This window comes from Hevea brasiliensis, chromosome 2, assembly GCF_030052815.1.
Source record: "Hevea brasiliensis isolate MT/VB/25A 57/8 chromosome 2, ASM3005281v1, whole genome shotgun sequence".
Classification (NCBI taxonomy): Eukaryota; Viridiplantae; Streptophyta; class Magnoliopsida; order Malpighiales; family Euphorbiaceae; genus Hevea; species Hevea brasiliensis.
Genome location: NC_079494.1, coordinates 107,160,804 through 107,178,547, shown reverse-complemented (window position 1 = coordinate 107,178,547; position 17,744 = coordinate 107,160,804). Strand labels below are relative to the sequence as shown.

The window sequence follows — 17,744 nt, the reverse complement described above, 5'->3', positions numbered from 1 at the left end:
ATCTTTGATTTTTGAGAGCAAAGATGATGATGTTGCTGCTGAACGTGATGCTGATTTATTGAGCTTTGATAGCTCTTGCTGTTTTCCCCAATTTTGAAGTTTACTTGTTAAATTCACTTTCTCTGAAGTTAAAAAAAAAAAAAAAAAAAATAGAGCTTTTGAACTGAATGGGTTGTGGCAAAGATTATGAGGGAAACAGAAGACGACTGGAATTTTGATGCATAATATGAGTTGAGTCAGCCACCTCTAAATGATGAAATAGTTTTCATTAGTAGTTGGCACTTGGCATCCATCAGTGGAGGAGACAGAGAAAGGAACTTGATAGGATTTTTGGTTATCTTTGAAGCCAAACCCACTCAAGGGAGAACAAAGAAGATGTGAAAGCAAGGGATAAAAAGCACAGGACACAGTAAAAATTTTCATCAGAAACTAAGAAAACCGATGCAACAAAAAAATTCAACAGGTAAGCGTTTCAAGATTTCACAGTAAATTGCCTTCCTTACATTAAGCAAGAGGACATTCTTTTTAATCCATTGGGTTAGAAATTGATCTTATTTTATCTATACTATGCCAATTAAAGAAGAGCATCTCCTATGCTTAGGATTCTTTGCCTTTCTATGTGATTTACACTTTATAGGTAGGAGATGATTTAGAGTTTTATACATTGATTATCTGAATATTATTATCTTTTTAGTCTCATAGATTATCCATTTGGTCAAAATGATAAATAAAACTATTTCACACATTAATTATGCCTCAGTGATGAAGGTTTGATTTTAGCATAAACCACATGTAGTACTTGTTTGGTATTGAAATTTTAAGAACAACTATTTTTCAAAAAAAAAAAAAAAATATTTTATATGCTATGAAAAAAAGTAACTTTAAATAAATAATTTTACTATTTTAATATTCTAATAATAAGAACTTATCATATTTAATTTTAAATTATTTTTTACTATTCTCTAACTAATATATTTAAAAAAAAAAATACTTTTTTAAACAACAATTTTAATAGCAATAGGAAACAAATGTGAAGAAGTTCTATAAGTATAATTAGGTTTAGATAAAAACTCAACTCAACTCAAATAAACCTTTATCCCAAAAATTTGGAGTCGGCTATATAGATTCGTTTTCTCTACTCTAAACGATTTTGGGTTAAATCCTCAGAAATGTTTAATGTTTCTAGGTCATGTTGTACTAGTGTCCTTCAAGTTAATTTAGGTCTACTCATTTTTTTCTTTTTATCCTCTAGCTTAACATGTTCTACTTGTCTAACTGGAGCCACATATCTAGGTTTAGATAATGCTTCTAAAATAACTTTATTTTGGGTTCTTTTAGTTTCTGGCCATTCTCTAGTTACATACTTTTCTAATAATAATAATAATAATAATAATTGTCTCTTTTTTTAGCAGTAATTGAAAGAATAGGAACTCGAACTTAGCTCCGTTGAATAAGTAATATATTTTCAGTCACTAAATCATGTAAGAATAAACAATAATAATAATTATTTCAAAAACATAGTAAAGTGCAATATAGAGTTTAATAAAATAAAAATTACCATGTAGAATATAGAGTTGACACAAGCATATCAAGAGATAACCTATATCAGGGAAGTCCAACTCGATTTTATAGAAGCATACAATATTCAAAGAAATCCAGCTCAATTTTATACATAACATAGCTCTACGCAACCCTGCAAAACTAGCCATATCCATATACATAACATGTTACTAATGTCACTATGGACTTTTAAAGACATAGTAATATATAAATAGATACAATAATCCTATTAGTAAAAATGCAGGTTATAACTCAAAATAAAATGCTTCTTCTGTCTCCTAAAATAATATTTAAACAAAGATGAGTGTTAATTTAGAGAGTTTATTGATTATAATTATAATTTTTTATAACTATTAAAAATTAATATGGTCTTAAAAATGAAAATGTGCACACATAATATTAGATTATTAGTTGGATAACATAAGCTATCATCAATGCCCTATCCATAGTTAGATGAATTCGCAAGCAAATTATTCTTTTTGATATTTATATTTTTTTCCTATATTAACTAATCCTCATTAGTTCATTCTTTTTTATGACAAATTCTTATCTGGCAGAGAAAATGTATTCAATAGTCAAGATTTCTACTTAATTCTTTAAATCCAAAAAAATAAAAGAGCGTACGTCTCTTGTTTATTCTTAGCTTAATTGCTCATAATGAATTTAATACCCATTATGAAATTAAAACATCATTTATGAAAAATTACAAATTGGGGAAACCCATCATTGTTTTTGTTGGAAATATGATTTAAATTACCCATATAGATAGATCAATCCGAATTCATTAAACTTGAAATCAGAACTAAGAATAATCGTATAAAAAGTAGTATACATTGCCAAAATATGACGAAAATCCAAAAGTCATATATGTTGATCAAAAGATGTAACTACATGCGAAGACGTAACTCTTTTTAATATTTACATGTATAAAATGATGTAACTTTTAATCAAAAGGTGCCATGACTTTTAAATAGTCATGTTTGATTTTCATTAATGAGGCAAGAAAAACACATACAGAATGAATAATAAAAGGACAAATGAGTGTGCATTTATCTGTGCGTAAGTTCGGCTCGATTCTTAATTTTTAGAGGCTCTCATTTTAAACAAGTTGTGGAGTAATTTATTTTTATAAATAATGTATACATCTAGACTGTGAATTAATTTATAAATTGTATATTATTCATGTAATTATATGGTAGATTAGTGAAACAAATATGATAAAGATTTTAGGGTTATATGAATATGAGTTAGGATTCATGTATTTGAATTTATTTGTTAAGTCTTTATAATTTTCTTCATTGGTATCAAAGCCCTAATATTTGTTTCTTAATTTAATTAACATGTATATTTTTCTTTATAGCATGTTTTATTATTATTTTTTTAAATTGATGTTGTTTTGTGAATCAAATTCATATAGATAACAATTTATATTCTTTCCGCAAATTCTTCCTCTATCTGGAATCGTTTTAGAATAGTTTTATTTTTTTTATATGAGTTTTCTGAAAGATTTTGAATCTTGAAAATTGATATTCAAATTTGGAATATTTGATTTATTTTTTAATTAAAAAAATAAATTTGCATGACCTGAAAAATCTAAAAGGAACTAGTAGTAGCGTCAAAAGGACGTTAGTGATACTAACTGTCCCAAACGAGCACCGGTGCCCGATGGTCTCGGACAGCCATTGGACGTCCTGTTGGTGGTGGCGCTGTGCATTGGGTGACTAAAATTTGTGATTTGAAAATCGTTTTCAGCCAGTAGAAGATGCCGGTGATGCTTGCATCTATGCTGGCATTGTATGGATGTCCAGCAGATCATGGTTCTTCGATGGAAGGAAGAGGAAGAAAGGGCGTAGCCTATTGCCCATGTTGTTTAATGAAATTACTAGTCTGCCATTATTAACTTTGTCTTTTTTTTTTTTCAAGAATCTACAGAATTGCCATTGATGTTTCATACTATTCTTTTTCATCAATTTACAATATTGCCATTTGACCATAATTTTTTTTTTTACTAATGAAATTACAGATTTAATTTTATTTAGATTAGGATTTAAATTAAATATGTTTAATTCAAATAAAATTATTTTTTTTTCCTATTTTAAATAGGACATGAATTAAATAGTTTAATTCAATTAGAAATATAATTTTAAAATCCTAATTAGACTAAAATTTGAATTAAATTTTTAATTCAAATTAATTTGTAATTTTAATTTTAGTCAAATTTTGATTTTGAATTAATTTTAGAAAATTATTTTCTAGAATTAATAAAAGGTGGCATGTAAATTATTTAGCATTAGAATTAAATTGTTTAATTCTATATTAATTTTAGAAATTAGATTCTAAAATTAGTGGCATGTAAATTATTTAGCATTAGAATTAAATTGTTTAATTCTATATTAATTTTAGAAATTAGATTCTAAAATTAATTAAAGGGAAATTTAACAAAGAATTTATTGAATTGAATTATTTAATTCAATATTTATTTTTATAAAATTGTTTTCTAAGATTAAAAATGGCAAACAATTGGGCAAATTAAATAAATTTGATGAAATCAATTAAAATTAGTTTCAATTGATTTCATTAAAATTAATTGTATTAATTCTAAAGTTGTTTTGGAATTAATATTCCTAATTGATTAGGAAATGGGATTAAAAGTGTTTAATTCATTTAATTTTTAGAAAAAATAATTTTCTAAAATTACATGGGGCAATCTAAAATTAATATTTTGATAAATTCAATTAAAATTTGTTTTAATCGACTTCATTGAAAATTAATTTTAGCTTCTAAATTTGTTTTACAATTTTATATCTCTAATTTGATTAGAGACTAAAAAAAAATTATTTATTTGATGTGAATATATATATGATATGAATATGAGATTTTTGTTGTTCTATTTCACTTGTGGTATTATATATATATATATATATATATATATATATATATATATATATATATATATATATATATATATATATATATATATTTGCTAATATCTTAAGAAGGTTATCTATATGTAAATAACTATTCATATAAGACATGTGTATGTGTGTCTTATTAAATATTTTAATATTAGATATTGAATATATTATTGCTTAATATTAAATTTTCATAATTTAATATTATAGTTCTTTGCATAATTAATTACGTTAAACTCATGATACATTAGAATTTTAGATGATGATTGGGAACATAATAAATTTTTAATTCTAAGTCTAATGTGGAATAAGTGTTAGCATAATTAATTATTATACAGGATATTATGTATATGAATTTAGGATTTATTACATATTGTCTCATATTAGTTTATATTCAGATATTAATAAGATAATTCCATGTGTTCTGAAAGAATAAGAGACTCTTAATTTATGTATTACCTATTTGGGGTAATATATTGCATTTGTCCGTAATCGAGTTCCATCCAAATTAGTTAAAATAACTCCATATATGTATAAAATAATAGAAAACCTGTCTTAAGTATGTTTTGAAACCTTAAGAGTGTGTTGTTTTTATTCACAATCCTTCTCAAAAAGACATGTTTTTATAGGTAAACAAAATAGTGGCATGGTAACTGAATTTGAATTATTAAATATCACATTCTTAGAGAATGACTTTCCTCGATAGGGCGAGATAGGTCAAGATTTATCTCTATATGAAATTATGAACCAAGTTGCTTCCGCTATATAACCTGAAATGGATTTTTCTCCAAGTAGGAGTATTTTAAGTAACAATGAAAGAAGTTTCAATTGCCATCGAAATAAAACCTGTAATAAATCCATCTTAAATTGCTTGTCTTAGTGAGAGTAACATAAACATTGAAGAGTCAATTTATCAATATTAATCACGATGATCAAGTCGTATGAATGTTTCCCATTGTCGTTTTAAGATTGAAGGGGCAGTATTTATAGTTACTCCATAAGATAAAGAAAAAGGTGATAATAAGTATATCTCTCATATGCCCTAACAAGGATGAATAGCCTCATATGCCTTGCTAAGAATGAATGAATTAGGCAATAGAAGATGAGGTGGATTTTATGAAATCAAACCAAGTATGTGAATTGGTTGATTTACCAAAAAGAGAGCAATGAGAAAAGTCCCCTATGCTAATACTATTATATCTGCTATGTTGTTGAGTAGGTTAGTAGATACCAATCTGATTAAGGACATCAACATTGGAAAATAGTTAAGAGGATACTAAGGCATCTAAAAGCATATTGATACTAGATATAATTTTGTTAGAGATATGGTTACAAGAAATAAGGTATATAAAAGCATATTGATACTAGATATAATTTTGTTAGAAACATGGATGTAAGAAAAAAGATGAACAAAAATGCTCATCTGTATATGATATAGTAACCTATTGTAAAAAATTTTTACAATAGGCATATTAAATCTTTGAGTTTGCTTAGATGTTGTTAATGTACTTATATTATATTTTTCCCAAACATGTTCATATACCCAACTTATTTTGTATATTTATATACATATGTGAGTATATATGTTTGGAACATATATTAGAACTTAAAAAGTATGTCGGACAAATAAAAAAATTAGCCTTCTCACACAGGCAATCACCTCCATATCTTAAATGGTGGATGAAGATGAGACAGTTACAAGTTTAATATTATTTATGTGATAATAATATAAAGAGCTCAAAGCTTATAATGTAAAATGTCGCTTTGGAAAAGAGACAAAGAACTAGGGTCATTGTATGCTAAGTAATTGCATTGATCATATATGATTTGAGTCACATTATTTATCTTGAACGCCATATGTGAGTTATGATGTGAAAGAATAGACAAGAGAACTCAAAGTTAGACATTAAGGTGTCTGAACTATCATCTGCATGGCATTTAATAAAGGCATTCCTCCATGGAAAAGGAGTAAATACCATAGTATGTGATTTATACCACATGTGCGATTTGTGTCCATCAAGGAGAATACAAGTGTGATATCTACTTAGTATTATGTGAGACCATAAAGATTATAATCTTTACCTAGTAGCCTCATAACTCTAATCAATTATTCGAGATTTAGTTTAATACTTGTTATCTTAAGATATTGCCAAATAACTATGAAAGATTCTAACTAGAGGGACATTCATAGAAAAGCAAGTTAAATTAAGATTGAGAATATCGTGAAAAAAAAAAAAAGATCATTAAAATTATCACATTAGTCTGTGTTCATAGGTCAATCAATTGTGTTTATATTTGCAATGTAAACATAAATATGAACTCAATGTATATGAATGAGATAAATCGGAAGATATTTGAATGTAATAAATGATCTAGGGTGCTACATACTATATCTATTCTAAGCTCCATCAATTGAGATGCTATATTATTCTAATAGGTATATAGCAACCAAGCTCTCGAAGTATGCACTGATCTCATGGTCTATTTGTGAATGATGAAATTATAAAATTTGAAATGAGTTGACCCATCATATATGAGTGGAAGATATTGAAAATATGGTTTAGGTCACCCATATGGATTAACCTTGATTCATTAGACTTAACTCTTCTTAATAGTTACATATATAAATTGATTAAAATATGTAACAACATTAAGAGATGTAACTCTTCTTAATAATTACATGTATAAAGTGATACAGCATTTGGCCAAAATGTATCATGACTTATAAATAGCCAAGTTTGGTCTTTATTACTGAGGTAAGAAAAACATATACAGAACAAGTAACAAAAGAACAAATGAATATGCATTTGTGTATGTGCAAGTTTAGCCCGGTTTTTAATCTTTAGAGACTCTCATTTTAAACAAATTGTGGAGCAATTTTGTCAAGACCCAACTTATGGGCCAGATCGGCACTAGGACTTGGGCCAGCCTAAAGCCCCCGAGGCCCGTAGTAAGCCTAACTATTCCTCAACCCATGACTAGACCCATAATTTAGGCCCAATATGCATATAAAATAATTTAAATTAAACTGTTATAATTTTATTTTAGGCCAACTTAGCCCAGTAATTATTAGAAACGAAAATTAGGGGAGCCCAGCTCAACCCTGTTATATCATTTACAAACTATTTAAAACTCTAAAAAAAAAATTTTCATTTATTAATACCAAAACTTAAATTCATGCAGTCCCTGACAGGATTAATGCTACTACTAGTACATGCGGAGTTCTAAATTACAATTTAGACAATAATAATACCGTTAAGTAATTTTCTCCATAACCTGCGAGGAAAGGAACAGGTTATTCTGAAAAAGGTCTCCTCCTGTAGCCTGGAAAAATAGGTGAACAGGAGTGAGCGTTCGACTCAGAGAGTAAAATATCAATTTTAACCATAATCTCTATAGCTATCTAAAGCTAATGCACCCTGTGGAGTGAAATGCAACATCGTCACAAATTTCATATAAATCACATCAAAAAGGCAATTTGGAGCACTCACACACTCGATAAGGTCAAACAATACATATATGGAAGCTGATCCCCTATACAGCCCTCTTAATCCAACCTGTGCTAGCGAAGAACTCAAGCCGGACTTTCGCTTAATAAAACAAATCAGGGTCCCAGCGAAGAACTCAAGCCGTGTCTACCCCGAAGGACTGGGTCTCAGCGAAGATCTCAAGCCGTGTCTACCCGTCCTGTCCATAGCCAACACCATACCACACGCACGCAAACTCACGCACACTGCTCCAAATTACCATAACAACATCCATGGCACTTTAACAATTATGAATGCAACATAAAACGTGCCTAGTGTTTAACTACATAAATACATATTTATAAGTGATGCATGGGCATGCTGGAACATATAATAATATCGAAATTATAATTAAAATTAATATTTTACTCACTATACACCGAGGACTATTGTGGCTGCTGGATGGAGGAGAATAGCTAACATCGTTCACCTAATAATTAAATTATAAATTTATTAGTACTAAGTCAAAATAAAACTCTAAAGAGGCAATAGACAACCTAATTCATGTCGGAAATCCGGTAGAGTTTCCCCTATACCTGGGACCTACCCAACCTGCAAAAAAGGCTCAAATAACACTTCTATATCTGCCAATCACACAATCACAACTCAATCACATCACAAGGCCCCTCCTGGGCCCATCCACACAGTCAACAACCACAATTCAAAAAAAATTACAATTTAACCCCTATAACTAGCCCTTTTGCAAAAACTATCCAAACGAGCTCTAAAAATTCTAAAATTTTACCCCTCGGTCCTTAATAATATTATAAGGCTATTGCAAAAGGAATTATAATTTTTTCGATCATCCACGAATATTTTATGAATTTTATTCTAAATCGATATTAGTCGAAAATGAGCAATATGGAGTTCGGGTTTACCTATGTCAATTCTGACACTTAGAACGCGTCCAGAACATCTGAAAATGCTTGGATTGACTGTAATATCGACTACGTTCTAAGACGGGCTGCCGGGCAGTCGGATCTGGCTGAAAATGCGGTCTCGGCGCCAGTGAGTCATCCTCGATCCGATCGCACCTAAATAAAGTCTAAATTTTGTTAATAATTATCCTAAAATTATTTTTAAATTTTGGGAATCGAAAAAGTTCGAAAATCTCACCAAGCGATCTGGACCGTCCGATTATCGGCTTTTTCAAACGGTGTCCAATCAGAGCGGGACCAGTCCTATCTTGAAGATCTCATCGTCCTGAGTCCATCGGAGGCCTTGGATTTTTGATCCGACGATTGGATCGCTGAAAAGGTGACCGGAACCGAGAAACCCATATGATTTTCTTCCAACTTTCCCTCACCGGTTCTCCTTCCTCCGGCCACCAAACGGGGTGCCACTGGTCTCATCTGAAAGTTCATCATCTTGGGAGTCCGTAGCACTTAAAATCACCGGGAATGGCCGCCGAAGTCAGCCGGGGTGATGCCGCAAAGTCGGGCCCTCGGTCGCGCGCGCTCTCCCTCTCTCCTCTCTTTCCTCTCTCCTTCTCTCTCTTTCTGCTATCTCCTGCTCGCTGCTGCCGCCGCCTGGTGGTTGTTCCAACATGGGGGAAGGTCGGCGGTACCTCACCGGTACTGATGCTGGCCGGCTGGACGAAAATGGGAGGGGGGGGGGGCTGCTTTGTTTTAAGTTTCTGCAAATTTTTTTTTTTTTTTTTAGGTTGTTACATTATTCCCCCCTTAAGAAAAATTCGTCCTCGAATTTTCGAATAAACAAGAGATAAGAAAAAGAAGATCATTAGAACAAGTGCAATCATTACTCCTCCAGCTATGCAGAGATTGGTAAAACATTTATTCTTCAAACTCCTCGTATATTATATATGACATTCTACTGCTCTCTGAATCTACTATAGTGTCCTATTTGTCATCATCTCTTTCTAGAGATGCTCTTATCTCTTGGCTATTCATTGACCATTTTTCTGACATCTCAAGTATTCATTATAACTCCGCTACTCTCAACTTGATATCTAATAACTTTAATCAACTTTGGCGCTTACCTCACTTTTATTATGCCCTAACGTGTCTCTTGGTGACTTCAGTCCTTATTCCTTTGTTTCAATAATCTCTGTTTCCCAAAAACATGACTTATGTTCCTTATCCTAAGGCATCCTATGAGTAGCTTTCCTGTAGCACCTATCATATACATCTTGTTCGAAACCTTTACTTATCCTTTGACCTTAACGGTTAGTACCAATGCATCTTCTCACTTTCATGATACTTCAAATTTCCAATATATTTGTGTCATTACTAAGGTACTTAGACTAACCTCTGTCCATCTTATGTAACTAGTCAGGTAGAGTCCCCTCCAAGGGCCAAGTGTATCATTTATCAACATTGGAAAGTGAACTGGGTCTCTCCTTCTAGGTGACAAAAGTGTTTAGGTTCCCTGACAACTTAATTAATGCAACTTTATCGTTTTCCACTCCTTCTCTGGAATGGAAATATCTAGACTTCTTCCTATAGCTTCTTAGTATGTGGCCTACTTCTGACACATTGGCACTTAGATCGAGGCTCCACTACTCCTTTAGTCTATCATCTCATAATAACTTGTTTTAAACCTCTTAGTGTGTTCCTAGCATACCTATTCCTTCTTATCCTCATCATTATAACTAGCTCTACCAAGCTTTCTTCTTGTCCTTTAGATCTTATCCACTTCCTTTTCCTATTTTTGCTATTATTGATATCCTTTCAACCTGCTGTACCTATTCCTTAATCTTAGTCCTGTCGCACCCTTACACCTTTTCTTTCAAGGATGTCCATCCTATTATCAACTTTAACTTTCTTTTCCTTTTTTTTTTTTTTTTTATCTTGATTACTAGTTCTATTACTTCAAGAATTCTAACTTTACGATTGACTCCTATCAGCACATTCTTCACATTACGTAACACTTATAATTAATCATGGAAAATTCTTTTTGTATCCCCTTTTTCTAACTTAACTATCAGAACATTATCATTCCCTACCGGCCTTAGTAGGAAATTGCTCATCCTGGATGTTGAAGGTGAGAAGGTCTTGAGGAAGATGATTAACCAAGGAGTTTATCCTGATAATGTGATATATAAAACTCTAATTGATGGTTTCTGTAAAATGGGTAATACCGAAGCTGCATATAAGTTGTTTGATGAGATGGAGTCTCAGAAAATTGTTCCTGATTTTGTAGCATATACTGCTCTTATTTGTGGGCTCTCTCAAACGGGAAAGATGGTGGAAGCAGAAAGACTTTTCAATGAAATGCTTAAAAAAGAGTTGGAGCCAGATGAGGTTACATATACAGCATTTACTGATGGTTATTGCAAGTCAGGTGAGATGAAAAAAGCTTTTTCCCTTCACAATCAGATGGTCCAAATTGGGCTTACTCCAAATGTTGTCACATACACTGCACTGGCTGATGGCCTTTGTAAATGTGGGGAGCTAGACACAGCGAATGAGCTTCTTCATGAGATGTGCAGAAAGGGCCTTCAATTAAATATTTGCACTTATAACTCAATTGTTAATGGCCTTTGCAAAGCGGGAAATATATTACAAGCAATAAGGCTGATGGAAGAAATGCAGGAAGCAGGGATGTATCCTGATACTATCACTTACACCACATTGATGGATGCTTACTGTAAGACAGGGGAGATGGTTAAGGCACACGGGCTTCTGCGTGAGATCCTGGATAAGGGGCTTCAACCTACAGTTGTCACATTCAATGTGCTCATGAATGGTTTTTGTTTGTCCGGAATGCTGGAAGAGGGTGAGAGGCTACAAAAATGGATGCTGGAGAAGGGCATAATGCCAAATGCCACTACCTACAATTCTATTATGAAGCAGTACTGTGTTAGAAATAATATGCGAACTACAACTGAGATTTACAGGGACATGTGTGCTCAAGGAGTGATCCCTGATAGCAACACATATAACATTTTAATAAAAGGGCACTGTAAAGCTAGGAATATGAAAGAGGCATGGTTTTTGCACAAAGAAATGGTTGAGAAGGGATTTAACCTCACGGTTAGTTCCTATAATGCTCTCATCAAGGGTTTTTTCAAGAGGAAGAAACTTTTGGAGGCAAGAGAGCTATTTGAAGAGATGAGAAGGGAAGGGTTGGTAGCTGATGCAGAAATATATAATCTTTTTGTTGATATAAATTATGAAGAAGGGAACTTGGAAACCACTCTTGAGCTTTGTGATGAAGCAATAGAGAAGTGTCTGGTGGATGAAGCCAGGAATGGAAACTGATAGTTGGGTTTTCTCCTACAATATTTTAGTTTGACAATAAGGGAAAGAGCTTGCAAATTTGAAACAAATTTATACGCTGGCATGGCATGATCAGGTGTTATTCTCAGAACAATTTCAGAATCATGGTAATGCTTTCCTCTTGGCTTCTTTTGTCTTTAATATGCTATAATAGGAAGATTATTGCATAGTTCCGTAACATGTTTGCTTTGCCAGCCAATTTTGAGTTGTAATGATGCTCAGTCCTGATGTCATTATTTACGATATGCTTTTGTTAAAGCTAAATGATCATATCAGCCTAGTGTTAAGGTGGAATATTATTTGAGATATAGAATACTTTGATGAGGTTGAATGATTTCTTTAGATGTAAAGTTGTGGATGTATTTGAGATTTTCTCTTTTGTGGTTATAACCCTTTGTTCCACCCAGGTGGCAACATAATGTGATACCCCACTGTAGCATCCCACAAGGATCAGAGGGCAGATGCAGCTGAATTACCGTGGACTATTGTTATCACATGCATAAACATCCTCTCTAAGAGTCATTTTTTCAGTTAATTTTCCAAGATGTCCGTTATCACAATCAAATGATAAAGGTATCACAATTTTCAATCCCGTTACCACATTAATCTGCTCATAGAATTCTATGTTTCTAAATTCTTCTCCTTAGAAACATAGGATTTTTTTTTTTCTTTTGGTTCTAAATTCTTCTCTTTTACTCCTTTATATGTAATCTTTAAGGTAGTGTTTGTATATTTTTGCACAAGCCTTGTCCTGAACCAACAAATAATTCGATTGGTTGCAGCATTTTGGTGCGAACTGTTTAAATTCCTGGCAAAGTTGGAATTCAGGGTCAAGCCTGATGAAGGTGAATCTTGGACACACCAAATTATAGAAGCTAAGGTAAGAAGAAAGCCAAATACTGGTTTTGGGAGCCAGAGTAGAATAGCTTGACAACCAATCCGAGATTGATCTTTCAAGGAAAACAAATGCTTGCAAGTTGCAACTAATTTTGTTGGTTTGTCAAGGATTGAGACTATTAATGGTGGTAGTTTATTTTTATGGAGGATTGCGCTCAAAAAGATGCCCACAGATTATTCTCACATTGGTACTCTTAAAACGAGATTTGAAATTGTAATGGAAGATAAAGATCACATGCATGCTGTGGGATACCTTGTGTTCAAATTTTTTATTTATTTCATTTATTTTTTACTTAATTGAATTAGTTTAATATATTTCGTGGTGTCTTGTTTTTCAAGGTTCAACTTCTACTGTTGATATGCTCGGCTTAATGTTATTCATCTCATCAAAGTTTCTGAAAGTCTTCCAAAGTTTTTGTCCATGACCACCTTACAATTTTACAGGCCTCCAGAATTTGTGCAACTTTAGAGTAATGTGTTTATATAAACAGAAAGCATCCTTCTAAACTCACAACTCTTATTGCTGTGGTGGCCGGCCGTCACCATGAGCTTCATCAATCTTCCATCAACAATTCTTTCACCGCCTGTAATGCGTCACAGATTCGTGGGGTTAGAAAGATCCTGAGAATTATGATACCTATAATATTCTGATTTTGCATAACCTATCAAAAAAGCACCAGTGGTCTAGTGGTAGAATAGTACCCTGCCACGGTACAGACCCGGGTTCGATTCCCGGCTGGTGCAATATTTTATTTTCTTCCCTTTTATGACAGAAGTAACCACAGAAGTCAATGAATAAAATCCATCACGGCACGCAATTTCAGTGCTCTGTTGTTTGAGTTTCAGCCACACGCAAGGGCTGAGGGGGGGCCCTACGGGTTGCCCCCCAACCCTCAACCATATTTTTTTTTATTTTATATTGTAAAAAAAAAATAGTTTATTTAGTTTAATTTCATTATTAACCCTCCCAATATTTTCAAAAAATTTTAGTGGGTATATTAACTTTAATTTTTTATTAATTGATTTTTAAAATTTTAGATAAATTAACTTAAATGTATATTTATTTTTTATTTATATATATATATTTAATTGTTTTATAAATTTTTAATTTTTTTATCTTTTTAATTTTAATAATTGTTTTTTTTAATTTTATACTATTATGTCATATAATAGTATAAGAGTATGGTACTTTAATATTGATTGATTTTTATTTTTTAAATTATATAATTCATTATGTATTGATAAAAAAATTTTATAATTTAATATTTTATATTATTTATTTTTTTTTAACCAGATATATTATTTACATTTACTATATATTTTATATTCTTAGTGTATTATAATTGGTCTAAAAAGATTCCCTGGCTTCGCCGCCGGCCACACGACTAGTCTTCTGGTACATGGACGGTGGACCATCTATAAATCCTTCACAATAATTGAGTTCCCATTTCTTGTTAAAAAGTTGTTATATAATATAACTATATTAATCATTTTAATTAATATTTAAAAATATGTTTAAACAATTTCAATCAAAATAAAATTTTTTTTATTATTCTTGAAGTATATTTTTATCTTATAAAAGAGGATGCTGTTATTAGTCATGCTCACAGAATTTGATGATTAGAGAGATAAATTTAATGTGTTTAATGGGAAGTTAAATGTTATTTTGGTGAGTTTTAATGTTTAAATAAGATAATTATTAATCTAATTATTTACCCTTTAAACATATAAAAATCAATGAAATAAAATATTTATATAATTTTTTTAAGTATCTAAATAATATTAATAAAAATTAAAAATTATAACAGTAATAATTATCATCGTTAATCTTTATCAAAAACTATCTTAATTTTGAGTGCTCATAGCATGAAGTGCTTATAAGCAATTAAGCATTGAGTTTGCAATTTTCAAATTGCTATAATATTAAAAAAAATATATTGTTAAGTTATGAATTAGTTAATTCTAAGGATTAATTATCACCAAATATCAACCACAATTGAAGAGATTTAATATTTGTGGTTATGGAAATTCAGGGTCAAACTTTAGATCCCCAAGATCATTCGTTCTACAGAAAACACTTCAATGACTTGTGCATAAATGCCCAGAACTTGTCGGATGAATTCTCATAAAAGAGGCCAACTGCTCTTCCAATTCCACAAGTATACCATCTTGTTTCATATTAAACACCTACCACCTTTTTCACACGCTATTCCAACCTCCCCTTCCATGCCTATTTAACCCATCTGCTTCCCTAAAAGCTTTTCACAGTACAGCCATGGCCAGGACTGAGCTCAAGCTTCTAGGAGCATGGCCTAGCCCATATGTTATGAGGCCAAGAATTGCCCTTAACATCAAATCTGTTGATTATGAGTTTCTTCAGGAAACTTTTGGATCAAAAAGTCAGCTCCTTCTTGAATCTAATCCTGTCCACAAGAAAATCCCTGTTCTCATTCACAAGGGCAAGCCTATTTGTGAGTCTCTCATCATTGTAGAGTACATTGATGAGACTTGGTCTTCTGGTCCATCTATTCTTCCCTCTGATCCATATGATCGTGCTATTGCAAAATTTTGGGGCGCCTATGTCGATGAGAAGGTATATTGCAAGATTTTATTGCAAGATCTTGCTTCAGCAGCTCATCCAAACATGCACTTATTCTTCATTTCTCTGCTTACAATTGAACTATTTTGATTTTTTGCAGTGGTTTCCAAATTTGAGAATCCTTTCAACTGCTGAAGGAGAGGCAAAAGATCAGGTTATAGGGACAATAGTTGAAGGGCTTGACCTGCTGGAGGATGCATTTGTGAAGATTAGCAAAGGGAAAACTTTCTTTGGAGGAGGCCAAATTGGGTACCTTGACATAGCATTTGGTTGCTACTTGGGGTGGTTAAGAGCCTCAGAGAAGATGAGTGAAGTGAAGCTGCTAGATGAAGCAAAGACTCCAGGTCTTGCAAAATGGGCTGACACCTTCTCTTCTCATCCTGCTGTGAAGGATGTCATGCCAGAAGTCGACAAGCTTGTTGAGTATGGAAAGTCTCTTGTAGCCAAATACAGAGCTGCAAAAGCAGCATCCTCCTAATTAAGTAACCATATCATCCTTATTCAGCTAGTGTGTATGCCTTGTGTGTTGTTTTCTAATGCTAGCAAGAAATTATCATTAAATCTTGAAAAAAAAGTTTATAAGCTCATAAGTTAAGCCGAATGATCTTTAAAAAAGTCTCAACACAGACTAAATCCGTCAGTCTTTGATTTTTGATGCGATTAAATCTTTGATTTTTGAGAGCAAAGATGATGATGTTGCTGCTGAACGTGATGCTGATTTATTGAGCTTTGATGGCTCTTGCTGTTTTCCCCAATTTTGAAGTTTACTCGTTAAATTCACTTTCTCTGAAGTTAAAAAAAATAAATAAATAAATAAAATAAAATAAAATTAGAGCTTTGGATTGTGGCAAAGATTATGTGGGAAACAGAAGACGACTGGAATTTTGATGCATGATATGAGTCGAGTCAGCCACCTCTAAATGATGAAATAGTTTTCATTGGCAGTTGGCACTTGGCATCCATCAGTGGAGGAGACAGAGCAAGGAACTTGATAGGATTTTTGTTTATCTTTGAAGCCAAACCCACTCAAGGGAGAACAAAGAAGATGTGAAAGCAAGGTATAAAAAGCACAGGACACAGTAAAAATTTTCATCACAAACTAAGAAAACCGATGCAACAAAAAAATTCAACAGGTAAGCGTTTCAAGATTTCACAGTAACAGTACTTCTAAGCGTCCTAAATTACCTGCCTTACATTATGCATGTCACGACCCAAAATTCTGTACCGTGACCGGCGCATAATTTAAATATTCTTAAATCATGCAAGCCTTATTAGAGTATCTTGAATGAATATATTGTCACTTACTAATCCCAAAAAATAGACAAAATCCAAATAAACAAAATGCTGAATAAACATCATAAATATCCAATAGGTAAACTGCGGAGTCTCTACAGATTTCAAATAAAAACTTAAACTGCTCAATAAACTAAACTAATTATTAGCAGAAAACACGAATTCGGGCATACTATGAGAACAAAATCAAAGTTGTCCTCTCTCGAAAATGGTGAATATTTGGATCATTGCGAATTCTACGATCTGAAGCAGATATGACAGAAAACGTGGTTTGAGCTAGATGCTCAGTGAATGATAATTATAGCACACAACGGAATAGGAACAGGCAGACGCTTGATTAATTTCACAATAAATTTTCTATTCAATAAAATCATGCTCATGCTGTCAAAATCATTAATAAAATAACTTCATAAAACATATATATAAAAGAAAATTCATTCAATAAAAATTTTATGGTACAGTGCACCAGGGTGATGATACCCCACATCACCAAAGGCCAGATGGTAAGCGTGCTACCAGATATCAGCTACCTTCCTCCTCCTTCACAGATATCAATGCATATGATACTAATGCAAACCATAAACTGCAATGATGCATGACTCGACAATGCAACCTAATACCGTGATAGTCCACACGGCGGGGCCAGATAACAGAAACAGATACTGGGCACAGGTACCAATTCAAAACAGAAAATCAATTTGTACAAATCAATCAA

At 32.2% G+C, this 17,744-nt stretch overlaps 1 protein-coding gene and 1 non-coding gene across 2 annotated transcripts; both read left to right on the top strand.

The window, feature by feature from the left end:
• The first annotated feature begins 82 nt into the window (after positions 1 to 82).
• LOC110638943 (uncharacterized) lies at positions 83 to 16,297 on the top strand. The gene is made up of 9 exons (XM_058143148.1): positions 83 to 463; positions 11,162 to 12,219; positions 12,959 to 13,120; positions 13,199 to 13,325; positions 13,477 to 13,528; positions 13,629 to 13,746; positions 14,471 to 14,533; positions 15,266 to 15,730; positions 15,837 to 16,297. The coding sequence occupies exons 1-9, from the start codon at positions 442 to 444 to the stop codon at positions 16,212 to 16,214; spliced, it is 2,445 nt and encodes an 814-aa protein (XP_057999131.1). The 5' UTR covers positions 83 to 441; the 3' UTR covers positions 16,215 to 16,297.
• On the top strand, positions 13,811 to 13,881 carry TRNAG-GCC (transfer RNA glycine (anticodon GCC)). Its single transcript has one exon. It is a non-coding gene; the product is annotated as a tRNA-Gly (tRNA).
• Positions 16,298 to 17,744: the final 1,447 nt, after the last annotated feature.